The sequence below is a fragment of the Neomonachus schauinslandi genome, chromosome 7 (genome assembly GCF_002201575.2).
Source record: "Neomonachus schauinslandi chromosome 7, ASM220157v2, whole genome shotgun sequence".
NCBI lineage: Eukaryota > Metazoa > Chordata > Mammalia > Carnivora > Phocidae > Neomonachus > Neomonachus schauinslandi.
Genome location: NC_058409.1, coordinates 38942271 through 38958855, shown reverse-complemented (window position 1 = coordinate 38958855; position 16585 = coordinate 38942271). Strand labels below are relative to the sequence as shown.

General features: G+C 40.8%; 1 protein-coding gene across 1 annotated transcript in view; it reads left to right on the top strand.

Moving 5' to 3' along the window:
- Positions 1-778: 778 nt before the first annotated feature.
- Positions 779-16585, top strand: part of ANKRD55 (ankyrin repeat domain 55) — an 88630-nt gene continuing 72823 nt past the window's right edge. The window contains exon 1 of the mRNA XM_021702013.1: positions 779-836. Coding sequence (XP_021557688.1) covers positions 779-836 — 58 coding nt within the window. The remainder of the gene's footprint in view (positions 837-16585) is intronic.

Here is a 16585-nt window from a genome sequence, read left to right as displayed (position 1 = left end):
ACAGATAATACTGCACTGAACACCCTTGTGATTGCAGACTGTTCTAATTTCATTGTCATGCGTATCTGAGCCTTGAAATCTAACCTTTCAAAATGCCACTTGCTTCCCCTTATCCTCCCTGTCATTTGGAGAAGGAAGCTAGCTGAAGGGGGACACTGCAGATGAGCTAGGCAAACGGGTAATCACTCCATACCGCACATGGCCAGCAGCTTCCTGCTACACTATTTACGTCCTAGTCCATTGAGATGGCACTCTCCGCTCACATGACCCAAATGCAGCTCGCACTCCACCAAGAACACAGCTGAATCCAACTGCATTGGCAGCTTTGCACATGCTCCGTCTGGCCCTGTGAATCCTCACTCACCCATTGAGATTTCTTTTGGTTTAAAGCAACATTCCAGCTCCTGAAGCTCCGTGACCTCCAGTGTTTTCCTGGCTCTGATCCAAGGCAGGTGGCCCCCTGCAAATGGTGTTTTTTTGAGTTTGAGCTTTTTTGTTTATTTGTTGGGGGTCGGACAGTGTATGATAATTACCCACAAGCTTAGCTGACGAATGGAACCATTAAGAAGTAACTCTTTTTTCTGGCAGGTATTGTAGGAATAACATTTACTTATTACCATCATTTGCCTTGACAACAACCTGCAGCTCTAATGCACATTTAATTCTCAGAGGTCTTGGCGACTGATGCTGTATCTGACTGATGTGTTGACTGTAACATGTGAGGTGGTGTTTTTTTCCTGTCTAGAAACCTGGATGCTTTTTGCCATTCTGATGGTGAATGATGAGACAGGCAACCATGGATTTCAGCACTCCATCTGTGTTTGATCAGCAAAAAGGTAAAAACGCTGTTTTCATACATCCTTTGGTTCTTTGCATCTTTAGTTCAGTAGTTGAGATTTTGCAATTCTAAGAGGAAAGAGAGTAGTGTGTGTGTGTGAGAGAGAGGGTGAGAGAGAGGAGAGAGAGAGAGAAAAGAGGATTTCAGATAGAAAACCTGTTCTAAATGTTCGCTTCTTATTTGATAAGCATTTGGAAGGGAAAAATAAGCTTCTGGTCTGTTTGTCTTGTTAAAATATTCTGATCTACAAATTTTAAAAATTGGGTTTCGAGCACACCAGCTATTTCAGATACGATCATCTTTATTCTCATTTGATTTTTTTCAAATCTTCTCAAAAAATGTTATAGGAAGTAATATAAGAAGAATAAATCACGTATCTCTTTTCAGTCTATTAACCCAGTATCTCATTGCTCCAGTTTCATAAATACTTCTTGATTCCCTTTTAGGAATAGATGTTAACCTAGATTTACTCTGTAGTTGATATATTATCTCATCCAGGGTTGTGGTATGACTTATTACTATGTTATTATTTGTAATGACGGGATATATCTTTCTTACTCATAATTTGCAGAGTGGAGGTCATTTTCCACATGAAAAGATTGCTGTGGAATCAACCCATCCTCATAAAAACCATGTATTCAGCCATATACATTTTGCATATGAAGTGTTTACATGTGTGTATACATAATATCTTTGTGCAATGATGCACCTTTTCTATGCACAGGAAATTTCCACTCTGTAAATGTCATAGATATTTTTTTAGAATATTTTAAAAAATAATCTGTTATCTAAACCACTTTCTGTTACCTGTGAGTATTCTTCAGGATCCTCAAGTTCTTTGATCATTTCCTTGTTTGGGGTACAACATGAAAATGGTGATTTGTGAAAGCCTCATTAAGAAAATTCATTGCTTCTTTTTCCCTTTTCCTGCTTTAGGCCATACTGTGTTTACTATTCTTCAAGCTACATCTGGTTTCATGGGTGAATTATTTTAGTTCAGTGCTTTCTCAAATATTAGCTTTACATTTAGACACACACACAGATTGATCTCCACTCCTTACCTCATTTTGAATCGTGTGTGTGTGTGTGTGTGCACCTTCAGAATGTGCTGGTTCACACTGCATTGGATGATGAACACCATAGAGAAAGTGACTGTCATGGCCGTGCCCACAACTATCCTCTCCCTTGCATACGTCTTATATCACTGAAGACAATCAGGAAAAGTGAAAATATGGCTAAATCCAAAGACCTAATACTGGCTAAAAAATGACATTGCTGAGCTATGCAATCCAAAGAGGAGCATAGTGGGCTTATTTTGTAAGACTAATTTAAGGAAGCTGGAACTGACTGCGAAGAGCTGGCCCTTCATAAAGAATTCCTCATGTTCTAGGGTTGTGTCTCCTTACAGGACTGAGCCTAAAACGTAACTAGTTAACATATTAATTTGTAATATTTATTTTCTTATAGCACCTTTCATGTGAGCAATTCACAGCATTTCCTCCACCCCAGTCCTGACTCTCCCTCATCGAAGTTAACCTTCTCCCTGACAGCTCTACATCTAGTTCTCAATCCTTTCTTTCTAGAGATGCTGCGGTATGGTGGAAATAGCATAAGCTGGGATGGCAGATCAACTTCTTAACTGTGTGACCTTTGCAAGTTACCTAACCTCTCTGGGCCTTATTTTCCTCAGCAATAAAATGGAGGAAATAATGCTGGCCTAGCAAGGTTGTTGTGAGAATATAAAATAATTTGTAAAAAGCACCAGTCCCATTGCCTAATGTGCCATAAGTACCTTAAAATTGTGGTTGCTTTTGTTATTATTGTTGCCATTATAATTATTACTACCTTGGACCGTGAGTTCCTCAAACGTGAAAGGCTCTTCACTTCTCTATCTCCAGCTTGAATTTAGCAGTCCTCAGAACAAATGAGAGTTTGGTTAATACTAGTTGACTAGAAAACTTTAATATTTTTTCAGAACTCCAGGGTACCATTCAGAGCAGTCCCCTAGAATAATAAATTAAATGATACCTGAATAGTTCTGTTATCACATTAACCCTTCCACCCTCTTAAAAGCATGAAAGGCCATAATGGTTTAGACCATTATATAGATTTTAAATACCAATATTGTGTTGTTGGGCAAACCATGGCAAAGTGACTTTCTCTCTATAAGTTGAATGTGGGCTTTATTTGAGGGCTCTCCATGAATTCTGAATATTTAGAAAATCAAAATTCTGGTAGATGCAGATGTTGAGGAAAGACATGCTATCTGGAAGGATCTTAGAAGTCATGTAATCCACAGGTTCTCAAACTTAGCCACACATGAGAATCACGTGGACAGGTTTTGAAAATGCTGATGCCTAGATCTCCAGTTTAATTGGTGTGGGGTGTGGCCTAACAAAAGCTCCCCAGGAAGATCTCATGTACCACAAAGATTGAGAACCACTCATCCAACCCATCCCCCTAACATCTCCAATGGAAAGAGTAAAGCACAGAGAGGTTAAAAGGTGGGCCCTGTTTGTACTAAGACCCCCAGCTAATGAGTAATAGAGGGGACTGAGCCCCAGGTGTTCACTATCCAGACAATAGAACAATGAGAAATTTCTCTTCATGGGTGGTCTCTGGCCCCAGTAGCTACTATGGGGTGGTGGTAGGGCTCAGGCTGCTCTGGTTTATGGGTTCCCAGAGAATGGTTAGCACTCGAAAAATATGACACAGAATGACCTTCAGGGCTCAAATGATGTGGATGTGCTAAGTCTGAATCCCTCCAATGGCATTTTTCTCTATTTCTCTTTGGTAGAGGTAACAAGGCATCCTTATGCTAGGGGCGTACGGACAGATGGCAGTTGCCCATGTTCTGTCTCAGTTTTCTTCCCATTTGCATGCACCTGGGCAGACTGATCTCTGGGTCTGAAAAATGTGCAGGGGCAGGGCTGCTGGGAGGCTTAAAGATCTGGTTCTCTGACTGGCCAAAGGAATGAGAGCCGGGTTTCTGGCTTGCTTTGTGAAATTGTGGCACAGGAAGCCTGGGTCTTCAGAGCTCCGCACTCCTGCTTTGTGCTTTTTGCTTTCACCATAGCAACATCGCTTCTGGTCCCACGTGCTCTTCCTGGCTGTCTTCCCTCTCAAAGCCCACATGCAGGAAAGGACCTGTAGTAAAATCATTTACTACAGAACACAAAGGTTCCTACTGCGGTAGAGATGTTATATAACTGAAGAGATTTGCATTTGTAAGCTTTGTCCGTAATTGTGGAAGGAAAAGGTCTGCGATGCCTGAAGGAGGAACCTGAGGCCTCAGAGAGAGAATGGGAGCTGGACAAGCGTTCCCAAGGGTCTTGCCTACACCCGGCCCCACCCAGGGCCTGGGAGGTAACGTGTTTGATGAGCAGTGTGTTTGTGGGCACCTGAGGGGGTTGGGGCCCACCCCACAGGCTTTTCACTGGTAGAGGTGCTGAGACAATATGAGGAGGGCAAGGCCCTCCGGTGCAGATTCAACCACTGCAGTAGGGTCCTAGGGCTGCCTGACAAAGCACCAGAGGTTGGGTGGCTTAAAACAACAGAAAGGCATTGTCTCACAGTTCTGGAGGCCGGAAGTATGAAATCAAAACTTCGGCTTGCTCCTTCTGCACTCTCCAGGGAAGAATCCTTCCTTGCTTTTTCCAGCTTCTGGCTGCTTGTGGCCTCCACTCCAGCCTGTGCCCCGTCTTCACATGGCCTTGTCCTCTGCGTGTGTCTCTCTTGTTAGCATCTGGCTTAGAACTCTCTCTCTCTCATAGTACCAGTGCATGGATTACACTGAGGGCCACCCATATAATCCAGGATAAACTTCTACTCTCAACAGCCTTAACTTGCTCACATCTTTTGACATATAAGGTGATATCCACCCTTTTGCCATATACAGTAAAATGAACAGGTTCCGGAGATTAGGGCGTGGACATATCTTCAGGGCCACCATTCAGCCTGCTACATGGCATGAAAAGATACCAAATCTCAAGTCCCTTGTCAGAAAGTATCGTGACTGGGGTTTTGGTACAAATCCATTCTTACTGAAACTAGAGGGAAATTTGGCATTTGGGAGGGAAGGTGAAAAGGGCATCTCTTTGGTGCAGACTCTGCAGGTACTTTACATAGATTACATTTGAAAAGAACAAATGTTCATTGAGCACTTAGCAGAGCCAGGCCGTGTGCCACCTGGGCGTAGACTAGCTCATTTAACCCTCATATCTGCCCCACTATTATTCCCCCCCTTTTACCCATGAGGAAATTTTAAAAGGTTATGACTGACCCAAGGTTACGACAGATAAAATGGCAACGCTGAGATTCAAGCATAAATCTGCTTGACTTCAAAACCCATGTCTGATCTAGACAGTACTCTTCCTTCATCGGCCATACATTTTAATGAAGAAGTAGAGATTAATGAAAATTCAAATTAATGAAGCAGTATTTTCACAATCAAGCTGTTCTTCCATTGTGTTGTGGATTTTTAAAGCTCCCACACACAGATGTGATGGTTTTAATGTCCAACTTTTCATCCAAAATGGGAATGCTAAACAAAAAGAATTTAGAGTGTACAGATTTGCACTTTGCTGAAAAAGCAAAAGTGAAAATTCTGTGTGACATCCAGATGCCTCCAAAGGAAGTGTAAGCAAATTTTCAAAGGGGTTTGGGTAGAGAGCAGAGAAAAGCCAGGCAAAGGAGACAAGACAGAGAGGGAATGATTTGGGCTCACATGATGATTTTAGGTTCAAAAACCTTGAGTGGGTGCCTAGACTAAAACCCAGAACACTGAGGAGAATGCTGTGATTAATTTTCAGACTGATGGTCCAGATAAAGGAAGATTAGCTGGTAAATCATCAATCCACAGGTTTAGAAGCAGAATAATCTGTGGCCTCTGGGAAATGATTAGCCTTCTCTTTTGGTGAAGGAAGAGGAGCAGAGGGAAAATGAGAGATGAGAGAATTCTTCTTCCAGTGTTATTGCCCACTCAAGACCAAGTTTAGTCAAACAGGTTTGCTGGAAGCCTGCCCTTACTTGCTTCCTTGCTGTCTCTTTGGCACAGGAAAACTCCTTCCCATCAACCAACTCCTGGGAAAGGTTGTGACAAACCAGTCCACTCCTGGCTCCTCTTGTGAGCCTAGCTGGAGGGAAGCCCTTGACAAATCTTATCCAAACAATTACCATTCACAGCCTTAGAGAGCCATGAAAATGCAAGTGATTCAGCAGGTTGGGGATTAGGAGAGTGGTGTCATTGTCACTATTCTTCTCCAGAGGACAGCCCTACTGTCCTGGGGAATGGGGCCTCCTGCCGTAGGATGCATCCCAAGGAGGATCCAGGAGTGGTAGCCCGAGGGAATGGAGGTACACCAGGTCCCTTAGGTCTGTGTCAACCCTGACGTTATGTCCCACAACATAGCCAGATCAATTTCAGAAGGCAAATCCGCTATTCAGCCCCTTTTTCAGAAGTCAGCTAGGCCACCACACTGAGCTTCTCCTGCCATCTCTATTCATTAACTCCACATTTCTTTAACAATTATTAACTGTGTTGAGTAAATTGATATTCATGTATTTTCTCTTTAATGCAACCATTTGGATGCAAGGATATTTTAACGGAATCTGAAAAAAAAATTTCTACACATGTAGCTATTGTTATTACCAAACATGTACGAAACAAACATCTCACCTATCCCCAAATATGACACAAGGTGAGAAGGTGAGGTTCTAGACGCACGTGCATGCAAGACTGGTGTAGAAGATGTGTACAGATACCATCTTGCAGAAAGACCACATCCAACCAGGAGTCATGCTTAGCACTTCTATCAGGAAGCCTGTCTATCAGGCAGGGCAGTGTTGGCTGATTCTGAGAATCCACTTGTTGAAGAATGATCTACATCTCAGCTTTTTTGATTTATCTCTTAAAATCATGGTGGTTTTACCTAATACTTATTAGCTTTCAACTAATAGAGTTGTGTGTTTAATAAGGGCCTTGGTTTCTTTTCTTTTTTTTTTTAAGATTTTATTTATTTATTTGACAGAGACACAGCGAGAGAGGGAATACAAGCAGGAGGAGTGGGAGAGGGAGAAGCAGGCTTCCTGCTGCGCAGGGAGCCAGATGCGGGGCTCCATCCCAGGACCCTGGGATTATGACCTGAGCTGAAGGCAGACGCTTGACGACTGAGCCACCCAGGAGCCCCTAGTTTGTTTTCTCTTTGTAAAACTTAAAAATGTCACTGACTCATCCATGATCTTGTTTTATTGAGTCTGTTGGGGAGGAGGAAAAGGGAAGACTGTCCTTTTACACAGGAAATATTTCTATTTCTAAATGTTCCTCAGAATTTTAAAATATACATGTACAATATTTAATAGCATTCTAATTCTTTTTTAACTTTTTGTTTGAAAATAATTTCAAACTTAAGGAAATGTTGTAAAAATAGTATAAAGAACACTTGTGTCTCTTACACAGATTCACCTAACATTAACATTTTGCCCCACTTGCTTTATTGTTGGCTTTCTTCTCTGTCTCTCCCTGTCCCACATCTCCCTGTCTCTGCCTCTCTCCGCCTCCCTCTATGTATATATATGCATATGTGTGTGTATACTGTAATCTGTCTGCATTCCAATTTTGTCTAGTGAGCCAGTAACATCTTTCATAGCATTTCCTCCCGTACTTGATCCAGTCTAGGATTAGGTATTACATTTAGTTGTCATGTGTCTTGTGTTTCCTTTCTTCTGGAACATTTCTGCACTCTTCCTTTGTCTTTTATGACACTGACATTTTGAAATTACAGTCTCTCTCTCTTTTTTAATACTGAGTTCCTCTTTCTGGGTTTGTCTGATGCTCCCTCATGACTAGTTTTAGATGATGCATTCCCAGCCAAAGTACCACAGGGTGATGTCTCCATCTCAGGTTATCACAATATCATTTAAATCTTTTTAAATGGTAATTTGAAGTGACAGGTCTTGCACTACTACATATCAACCAGTTCTTACAATGTTTTTTTTTTCTTAATATACTGGGATTTTTTTCCTATTATAAAATTAATACGACCTTCTTCAAAATAGTCAAGCAATACAAAAAGGATTTCAGCATAAAAAGTGTTGTATTCTAGCCATATGAATGTTATATAGCTAGTGAATGGCTCTGTTCTTCGGTCTGTGAGCCCAGCCTGTCCTCAGCTTCTCAGCCACCAAGATGGACTCATAGTAACTCACCCTCCCTGCTGGGGCTGGGAAGTAGCTTCCAATGGGAGATAAAGGAGATCAGGCCAAGAATATCAATCAGCATCATTAATCAGAAGAAGAGCAATAACTGGTTAATTAAGCAGCTCTCATGTGCTAGGTGCTGTGCTAAACTCTTTACTCCTGTTACGTCACTTGAACCTCAACACAGCCTATGAGATATGTTCCATCTTTGGTTGTCTGAGGTTACACGACTTGGCCAGCACCACATAGGCCAAGGGCAAAGCTGCCATTTTAACTCCAGCTTCTGAAACCCAAGCCCTACTCACACTCCCCTTCACCACAAAGTTAGACTTTGTGGTCTCTGATAGCCCACCCCATCCACCACTTCGTGACTCTTAGCGCAAATAGGAAAAGAAAGGTAGTGGCACCTCAAGTGGGACTGGTGGGAGCTGACAGCCCTGAAGTGGCTAACCCACGATGAACGTCCAGTTGCAATGAGCTCTCAGTGGGTACTGCTCATTGTGACAGCCTGACCTTTTCCAGGGTAGCGATGGATTCAGTCTCCATGGCAGGCTGCCTTGGGAGCAGAGAAGGGCACCAGCATCTTGGGAGAGGAGTCCACAGCTAAAAGATTGGGGTGACACAGAAATGTGACCTGTGGAGCTGATGTGATAGAAGCTGGGTATTTGCAAGGTCAAGGCTTGGGTTCCATCACAGAAGCTTCAGAAGCCAAGTTCTTCATCATATTCCTACTCAGCACATTTGTTCTCTGCAGCAACCTGTTGATGTTTCTCCAAAACACAGTTCAGGGAGCCCAGCCCTGAAAACAAGGTCACACATAAACAGCATTAGATAGAAAGAAAAAAAGAATTATTTGGACATCGATATCCTGTGGTTTGATTGTGAATAACCTTGAGACCATTTCTTTGTTCTTTAACTCACCATAATAAATCAGAACACAGTCTGCTGTTTTGTTTTGTTTTTTTAAACTTCTTTTTAAGAACTGTGACAGGTACACCTGAAATTCATCTGAATTGACACTTTTATCCTTCTGATTACTTAGTGCTATTAAAAAATGGTGTTCTAGAGTTTTGGCTACAACTTGGCTGACTCAGCATGACCAGTAACTATAGAGAGGCGTCAGGATGGGCTCACAGGCATCTGGTTTCAGGTAGTCAGAGCAGAAATCAATTTCAGGATGGATCCTGGAAGTGTTTTGACTTAGAACAGTCGTATTTTGGAACTGGAAGGAACCTCAGTCTGTAATCCAACTCCCTCACTTTTTATCTGTGAAGACTGAAACCTAGAGGTATTGATGGGGATACCATGTAATGCTGTAATGGCCCCTGGAGCCAAACTGAACAGGTCAAGGCCAGTGCCACGACTTACTGTGTGACCCAGCTGTTTAACATCTCTACAGCTCACTTTCCTACCTTGTAAACTAAGATGAAGCTACTACAGAGGATTGCTTATCTAGATTGAATTAATGAATACATACAAAGCCCCTGCAACCATTCCTGGCTCGTAGTAATCATTCAGTGAGTGCCAGTGGTGGTTATAGGATTGTTGTAAAGATGGTTATAACAAGGATTGTTCTAAAAATTTAATGAATACATACAAAGCAGTTGGAACTAGGCATGGCCCAGAGGAATCACTCTGTGAGTGCCAGTGATTCTTATAAATGACTCACATAAGGTCACATGGACAGCTGGTCTTCCCAGGTCAAGAGAACATCTTACCCTTTAAGCTGGCTCCTCCTTAGTAATGAATACATGGCATAGCACCACTGTTTTTTGTGGAAATTGGAAGGGGCACAATTTTCCTGGGCAGGAAAACCACATCAGAAGGAAATGAATTCTCCAGGAAAGCTCACACAACTTGGACTAATTCTACTTTGCCTGTCCTCTGTTACTGGTGTTCTGTCCTTCCAGATAAAACTCTTCCTTTTGCCCAAAAGCCAGTCTACCTGTTAGCTTTCACTGTCCATGCTGGTGCCAGGCAGGTTTCTGGGCTCTCTACATGGTTCTGGGAATCTATCTGGTTTTGAGGCAGAATCTCATTTTTTAAAATTTAATAGTTTTATCATGTTTTACGATTTGATAGAGAAAAACTCCCTCAGTACTCTTTTTTCCCCCAATTTCATTGGATATTCTTATTCATTTTTTGTTTCCTTTTTTTTTGTTTATTTATTTTTGCTTTTGGAAGATACACATTAATACATGTTCAAGGTGTAAAACAATATCCAATGAAGAATCTCCCACCCTGCCAAACTCTTTAATCATCCAGTTCCCCTCCCTGGAAGCAAAACAATATAAGCAGTTTCCTATGTATACTTCTAGAGAGATTCTGTGTAGATAAGCAAATAGTTAAATATAATCTTTTTTCTTCTTTAAAGCATAAAGTTATCCATTTGTTTTTACAAATTAAAAGTAGTGTCATTTTCCTGAACCTGACCCCCCAGAAAACTATTGAAACTTTTATTGAAATGACATTAAACTTACAAATGAATCTGTATAATAATTAAAATTTATTATCCTATTTAGTTTGCCCTTTCTGGGAATATGGCATATATCTCCATGAATTCAGCTCTTCTGTTATATTGCTCAACAAAATTCTGTAGTTTTCCTCAGTTAGATTTTAAATATTTATTCCTGGACATTTTATATTTTCATTGTAATGAGTTATTTCCTGCTTATATTATTTATTACAGAGAACTATCTAGTTTTATATTTTATATTTATTTTAAAATCTGCTAACTTAATCGAATCTCATTACTTCTAATAGTTTTGTCATTAGTTCTCTTGTGCCGTCCTTGTGCACAGGATGAAACCTAATGGACTGTTTTCAAATCCTGTTCTGCCAACTATGGGGAAATTATTAAACTTCTCCATGCTTCAATATCTTCATCTATAAATTGGGATAAAGATACTACCTACTTCATAAAATTGTTGAGGCAAATAAATAGCCTAATTCAAATGATACTGTTAGGACAGTTAGCTATTATTAAAACTATGATAATTTCCCTCTCCCTTTGTGATTATTATATCTCTCTCTTTTTTTAAAGATTTTATTTATTTATTTGAGAGAGCAAGAATGAGAGAGTACATGAGAGGGAGGAGGGTCAGAGGGAGAAGCAGGCTCCTCGCTGAGCAGGGAGCCCGATGCGGGACTCGATCCTGGGACTCCAGGATCATGACCTGAGCCGAAGGCAGTTGCTTAACCAACTGAGCCACCCAGGCGCCCTCTTTTTTTTTTTTTTTTTTGCTTCATACTTATTGCATCAGATTGTCTTCTTTCTTCTCTATTGTTTTACTATTAAATATGATGTTTGGAATTGATTAGAAATAAACGCACTTAACCATACTTAGAATGTAAGCTTTCAGCTGTTAAGCATTTTTTTAGATCCTTACTCACATTATCATGTATTTCCCCTCTGTTCTAGTGGTGTGATATATTTTATTAATAGATATCAAGAAATCAAAATGTTGTGGTTTTGGAATATAGGTGAAGTTCAGTGGGGTGAGGTCTGGAGCTGGACCAAGAAAGAATTCTTGAGACATCTTTGGTGCAAAATGGTGGTTTTAATTAAAGCACAGGGACAGGACCCGAGGGAGGGCAGAAAGAGCTGCGGCACCAGGGTCCTGAGGAGTGGTGATTATGTACGTGGGAGTTGGGGGAAGTAAGGAAAAGGGAGGTTTCAAAAGAACTTTCATATGCTAAAGAGGACCGACCTACAAGATACCTACAAGAAACTGGAGGCCCTTGCCATTGTCAAGTTAAGGTTGTTTTCCCCTCTTGCAAGGTATTAACATTAAGATAGTTGGGAGATCCCTAGAAGACCGTCACACATGTCCCACCCAGGAGTGGGGTGGGGAAGGTTGCAGGGTGTCAGCTTATGCTTTGTCTTCAGCAAGCCTTCTGCTTCCTCAACAGAAACATCTTTATAAATGATTAACTATTTGATCATGGTGTATTATTCTTTCAATATCCAACTGAATTTTATCTGGTAGAATTTAATTTAAAACTTAGAATTCTATGCTCACAAATTGAATTCTTCTGTAGGTGCCTTTGTGTGTGTGTGTGTGTGTGTGTGTGTGTTTTACCGGTTTTGCTGGCCTTAGAAAATAAATTTGAGGGGGTGCCTGGCTGGCTCAGTTAGTAGAGCATCCAACTCTTGATCTTGGGGTTGTGAGTTCAAGCCCCATGTTGGGTGTAGAGATTATTATTTTTTGTTGTTGTAATTTAATTTAGTTTTATTATGTTATGTTAGTCACCATACAGTACATCATTAGTTTTTGATGTAGTGTTCCGTGATTCATTGTTTTCAAATGACATCCAGTGCTCCATGCAATATATGCGCTCCTTAATACCCATCACTGGGCTAACTCATGCCCCCCACCCCCCACCCCTCTAAAACCCTCAGTTTGTTATTTAAAAAGAAATTCTTTAAAAATAAGAAAAGAAATTAGCCAAATTTCCCTTTTTCTGTGCTTCAGTTTGAGAATTATTTGTTCCTTGGTCATTTGGTATTTATCTTAACAAACTAAAAGAATTCAGTCAACCTCACTTTAGAATCTTTATGCTATTACCACCAACTTTAATTCTCTCTCTGGTGTACAACCAACTCTTCATAGATACATTTCCAATTTTCAGTTGATATGTGAATTTTATTTTTGCTACAAATGAGTTTAAAGTCCAGGACAGTGATGTCTATCAGGCAGAATGCTGAGCCACGCAGCTTGTGCAGCAGAGAGTAGATGCGGGCACAGGCTCTGTTAGAGAGAATGGAATGTAGAATGACCATCCAGCTCCAAAGAAAGGTCACAAGTTCACTGGAATATGTGAGAGCTTTGCCTCCTGAGTGAAAAGGCAGTTATATACAATAGTACACATGGGTCAGAGGGTAGAATCTGAGACCTGACAGCCTGCAGCCTTTTCTGAGTTTCACCAGTTACTACCTATGTGACTTTGAGTAAGTCACATTCCTGTCCTATGCCTCAGTTTCCCCATCTATAAAATGGGGATAATTTGTAGTACCTACTTCATAAGGTGAAAATTAAATGAGCTGATTTACAGAAAGGGTTTAATACAGTGCCTGGTGCATAGTAAGCATGATGTAACTGTTAACCATCATTATGACTGTTCTTCAGACAGTGACAGAGACATGAAGGGTGCAGTAAGAGTGGATGCTATCATAGTGACTGGGAGACATTATTGTCCTGTAGAAGTGGCTGTATCATAGTTTTTGCTAACTCTGGGGTTGTTCTAAGTTTTTAATTGCTTCAAATATGCTACCAAAAATTCTAGAATTCAAAAGTCTGCTGGAAAGACAAAAAAGCTCAGAACCTTGACTGTGGACTGGCCACAAGACTCTATGGAATGTGCCTGAGGTGCACTTTGGCTATATCCCCAAGTTCATGTGTGCACCATGGCAGAGAGGGCAGGTCTGGGCTTCTGCTTGCCAAGCCACAGTTTCGATGAACAGGAGGTAGGAAGAGCCTCCTGTAGGGAGTTAATAGTGATTTAGTATATGATAAGGTTGCCATTACAAATTAGCAAGAAAAGGGAAAATTATCCAATAATTGGCTATTTGGGAAAAAATTTTAGCATACAAAAATATAGTTTAGAAATTCCACATTAATTATAGTTAAATATTAACATATAAGTAAGTCTAAGGTCCCACAAATTCTTACCTCTCTAGTCATAAAAGCAATGCAATAAATTTTGTAAATGCAATATCCATAAATATTGAAGATGTGTTTTTCAAAAACCAACGAAACACTTGAAACTTACGTAGCAAACAGGGAAAATAACTGCAGCATAGATGACAGGTGAAAAACTGGTGTCCTTACTATATAAAAAGGTATTTCAAATCAATTAGATAAAGATAAATGCCTGGAAATAATAAGATGTAAGGACACCAATAAATAATTCATAAAATGGCCATGAACAGTTGGAAAAACTTTTCTCTCAGGAAAAATAAATGACCACTGAAAATTATAGACTATTTTTCTTCTTTCACATCAATGTTAATTTTTTTTTTTAAAGATTTTATTTATTTATTTGAGAGAGAGAGAATGAGAGAGAGCACATGAGAGGGGGGAGGGTCAGAGGGAGAAGCAGACTCCCTGCCGAGCAGGGAGCCCGATGCGGGACTCGATCCAGGGACTCCAGGATCATGGCCTGAGCCGAAGGCTGTCGCTTAACCAACTGAGCCACCCAGGCGCCCTCACATCAATGTTAATTTAAAAAAAATAATATATAGCATCATTAAGAAAGATGAAGTATGTGCTCTCAAGCCCTGCTTGGGGAGGGTATATTGGTTTAACTTTTCTGGAGGCCAATTTGACAAAGAGTCAAATGCATTGACTCCCATGTTCACTTCTAGGAATATGTCCACAGGAAATAGTCAAAGATGTGAGAAAAGATATATATGCAAGAATATTATCACATTATTTGGAATGGCCAAAAAACTATGATTCTCCAGAAAAAAGAGAAAACATTTAAATGTCCTATAATAAGAAAATGATCAAATCAATTGTGTTAAATTCAGTCAATGGGATTTTATGCCACATTTTATAAATAACATTTTAAAATCTTACCTTGTGACATGGGAAGACATTTATGATCAAACATTAAGTGAAAAGGGGCAAAAATAAAAATTATATGTACAGCATGATCTTATTTTTGTAAAAAATAAATAGGTATGTATAATTCCAGCACTATGGCTCAGAACTGTTAGTCACTGATTGTTACAATCTTAAAATATCTCCATACCCTCAGATCAATAGAGACCACCCATCTTCCTGTACCAATCATTCCCCAGGAACACATACACATTATGCACAATTTAGCAGCTAACAAGTTATAGATCCCACCCCAGCTATTAGGCCTGCCTCCGTTCTGATGGAGGTTCTGATAAACCAGTTGTTGGATCCTCTTAATATCACCCTTGACTTGGTCCCTTATTATGGAAGGGGATTTTGGGGTGGGGGAGATACAGAGATTCACTTAATAAATAAGCAACAAAATGCCCTTACTATTAGCCAAACTCACGCTGGATCTTAGAAAATTTTAGTCATTTTTTTTTTTCAGGTTCTATCATTGTATTCCAAGCTATGTAAAGATCACAGTGTGAGCTCTTTTAAGATTTGCATTGCTAGCTTGGTCAGCTAGTCCTTCCCCACCAGCCGCCACAGGCATGAAGCCACTGTCCTTATCCCTGAGGCTCAGCGCCTCAGGGTGCTGTAGCACTTCCCAGAACTTTTTTTGTCGCCTGGCCTCGCAGCTTTTTGGATTTTTTATCCCCTTTGCTTGCTCCTCAGGAACTTGCCTTCTCATTTATACAGCCTGTGAGTTGGGTTACCACTCATTTTCAGTCATATCCATTTTGAGTCCAGAAGGGAGGGCAGGAGACAGTTCAGATTTTGAAGAGTAAGATGGAAAGGGCAGAGGTTCACAAATGCTCATTCTGAAGCAACCAGATCCTCAGGCTTCCAGGCTTCAGCTTCTGCTAGTATTTCTCCATACTCTCTAATTACTTTACACAGGCAGGTCGAGGAACAGAGGCTCCAGGAAGAACGTAGGTGGGCAGGAAGCCCGTGGTGCCACATAAGTCAAGTACATACAACAGGTCAACATCTTAACAGTGATTATCTTTAAGGGTATGTTCTTTTTATCTGTATTTTTGTAATTTTTTTTTTTTTAAAGATTATATTTATTTATTTGAGAGAGAGAGAATGAGAGAGAGCACATGAGAGGGGGGAGGGTCAGAGGGAGAAGCAGACTCCCTGCCGAGCAGGGAGCCCGATGCGGGACTCGATCCCGGGACTCCAGGATCATGACCTGAGCTGAAGGCAGTCGCCTAACCAACTGAGCCACCCAGGCGCCCACATCATTAGTTTTTGATGTAGTGATCCACGATTCATTGTTTTCGTATAACACCCAGTGCTCCATGCAGTACATGCTCTCCTTAATACCCATCACCAGGCTAACCCATCCCCCCACCCCCTCCCCTCTAAAACCCTCAGTTTGTTTCTTGGTGTCCGTAGTCTCTCATAGTTCATCTCTCCCTCCGATTCCCCCCCTTCATTTTTCCCTTCCTTCTCCTAATGTCCTCCATTCTATTCCTTATGTTCCACAAATAAGTGAAACCATATAATAATTGACTTTCTCTGCTTGACTTATTTCACTTAGCATAATCTCCTCCAGTCCCATCCATGTTGATGCAAAAGTTGGGTATTCATCCTTTCTGATGGCTGAGTAATATTCCATTATATATACGTTTTTGTTTTATTTTAGTTATTTATTTGACAGAGAGCACAAGCAGGGGGGAGCAGCAAGCAGAGGGAGAGGGAGAAGCAGGCTTCCTGCTGAGCAGGGAGCCTGATGCAGGTCTTGATCCCAGGACCCTGGGATCATAACCTGAGCCAAAGGCAGACACTTAACCAACTGAGCCACCCAGGCACCCCTTGTTTTTGTTTTTAAGCTCCCAAGGTGATTCTAATGTATAGCCAGTATTGAGATCCAGGGATGTAATCACCCTTTCAGTTTACAAAATAGATAGCTGAA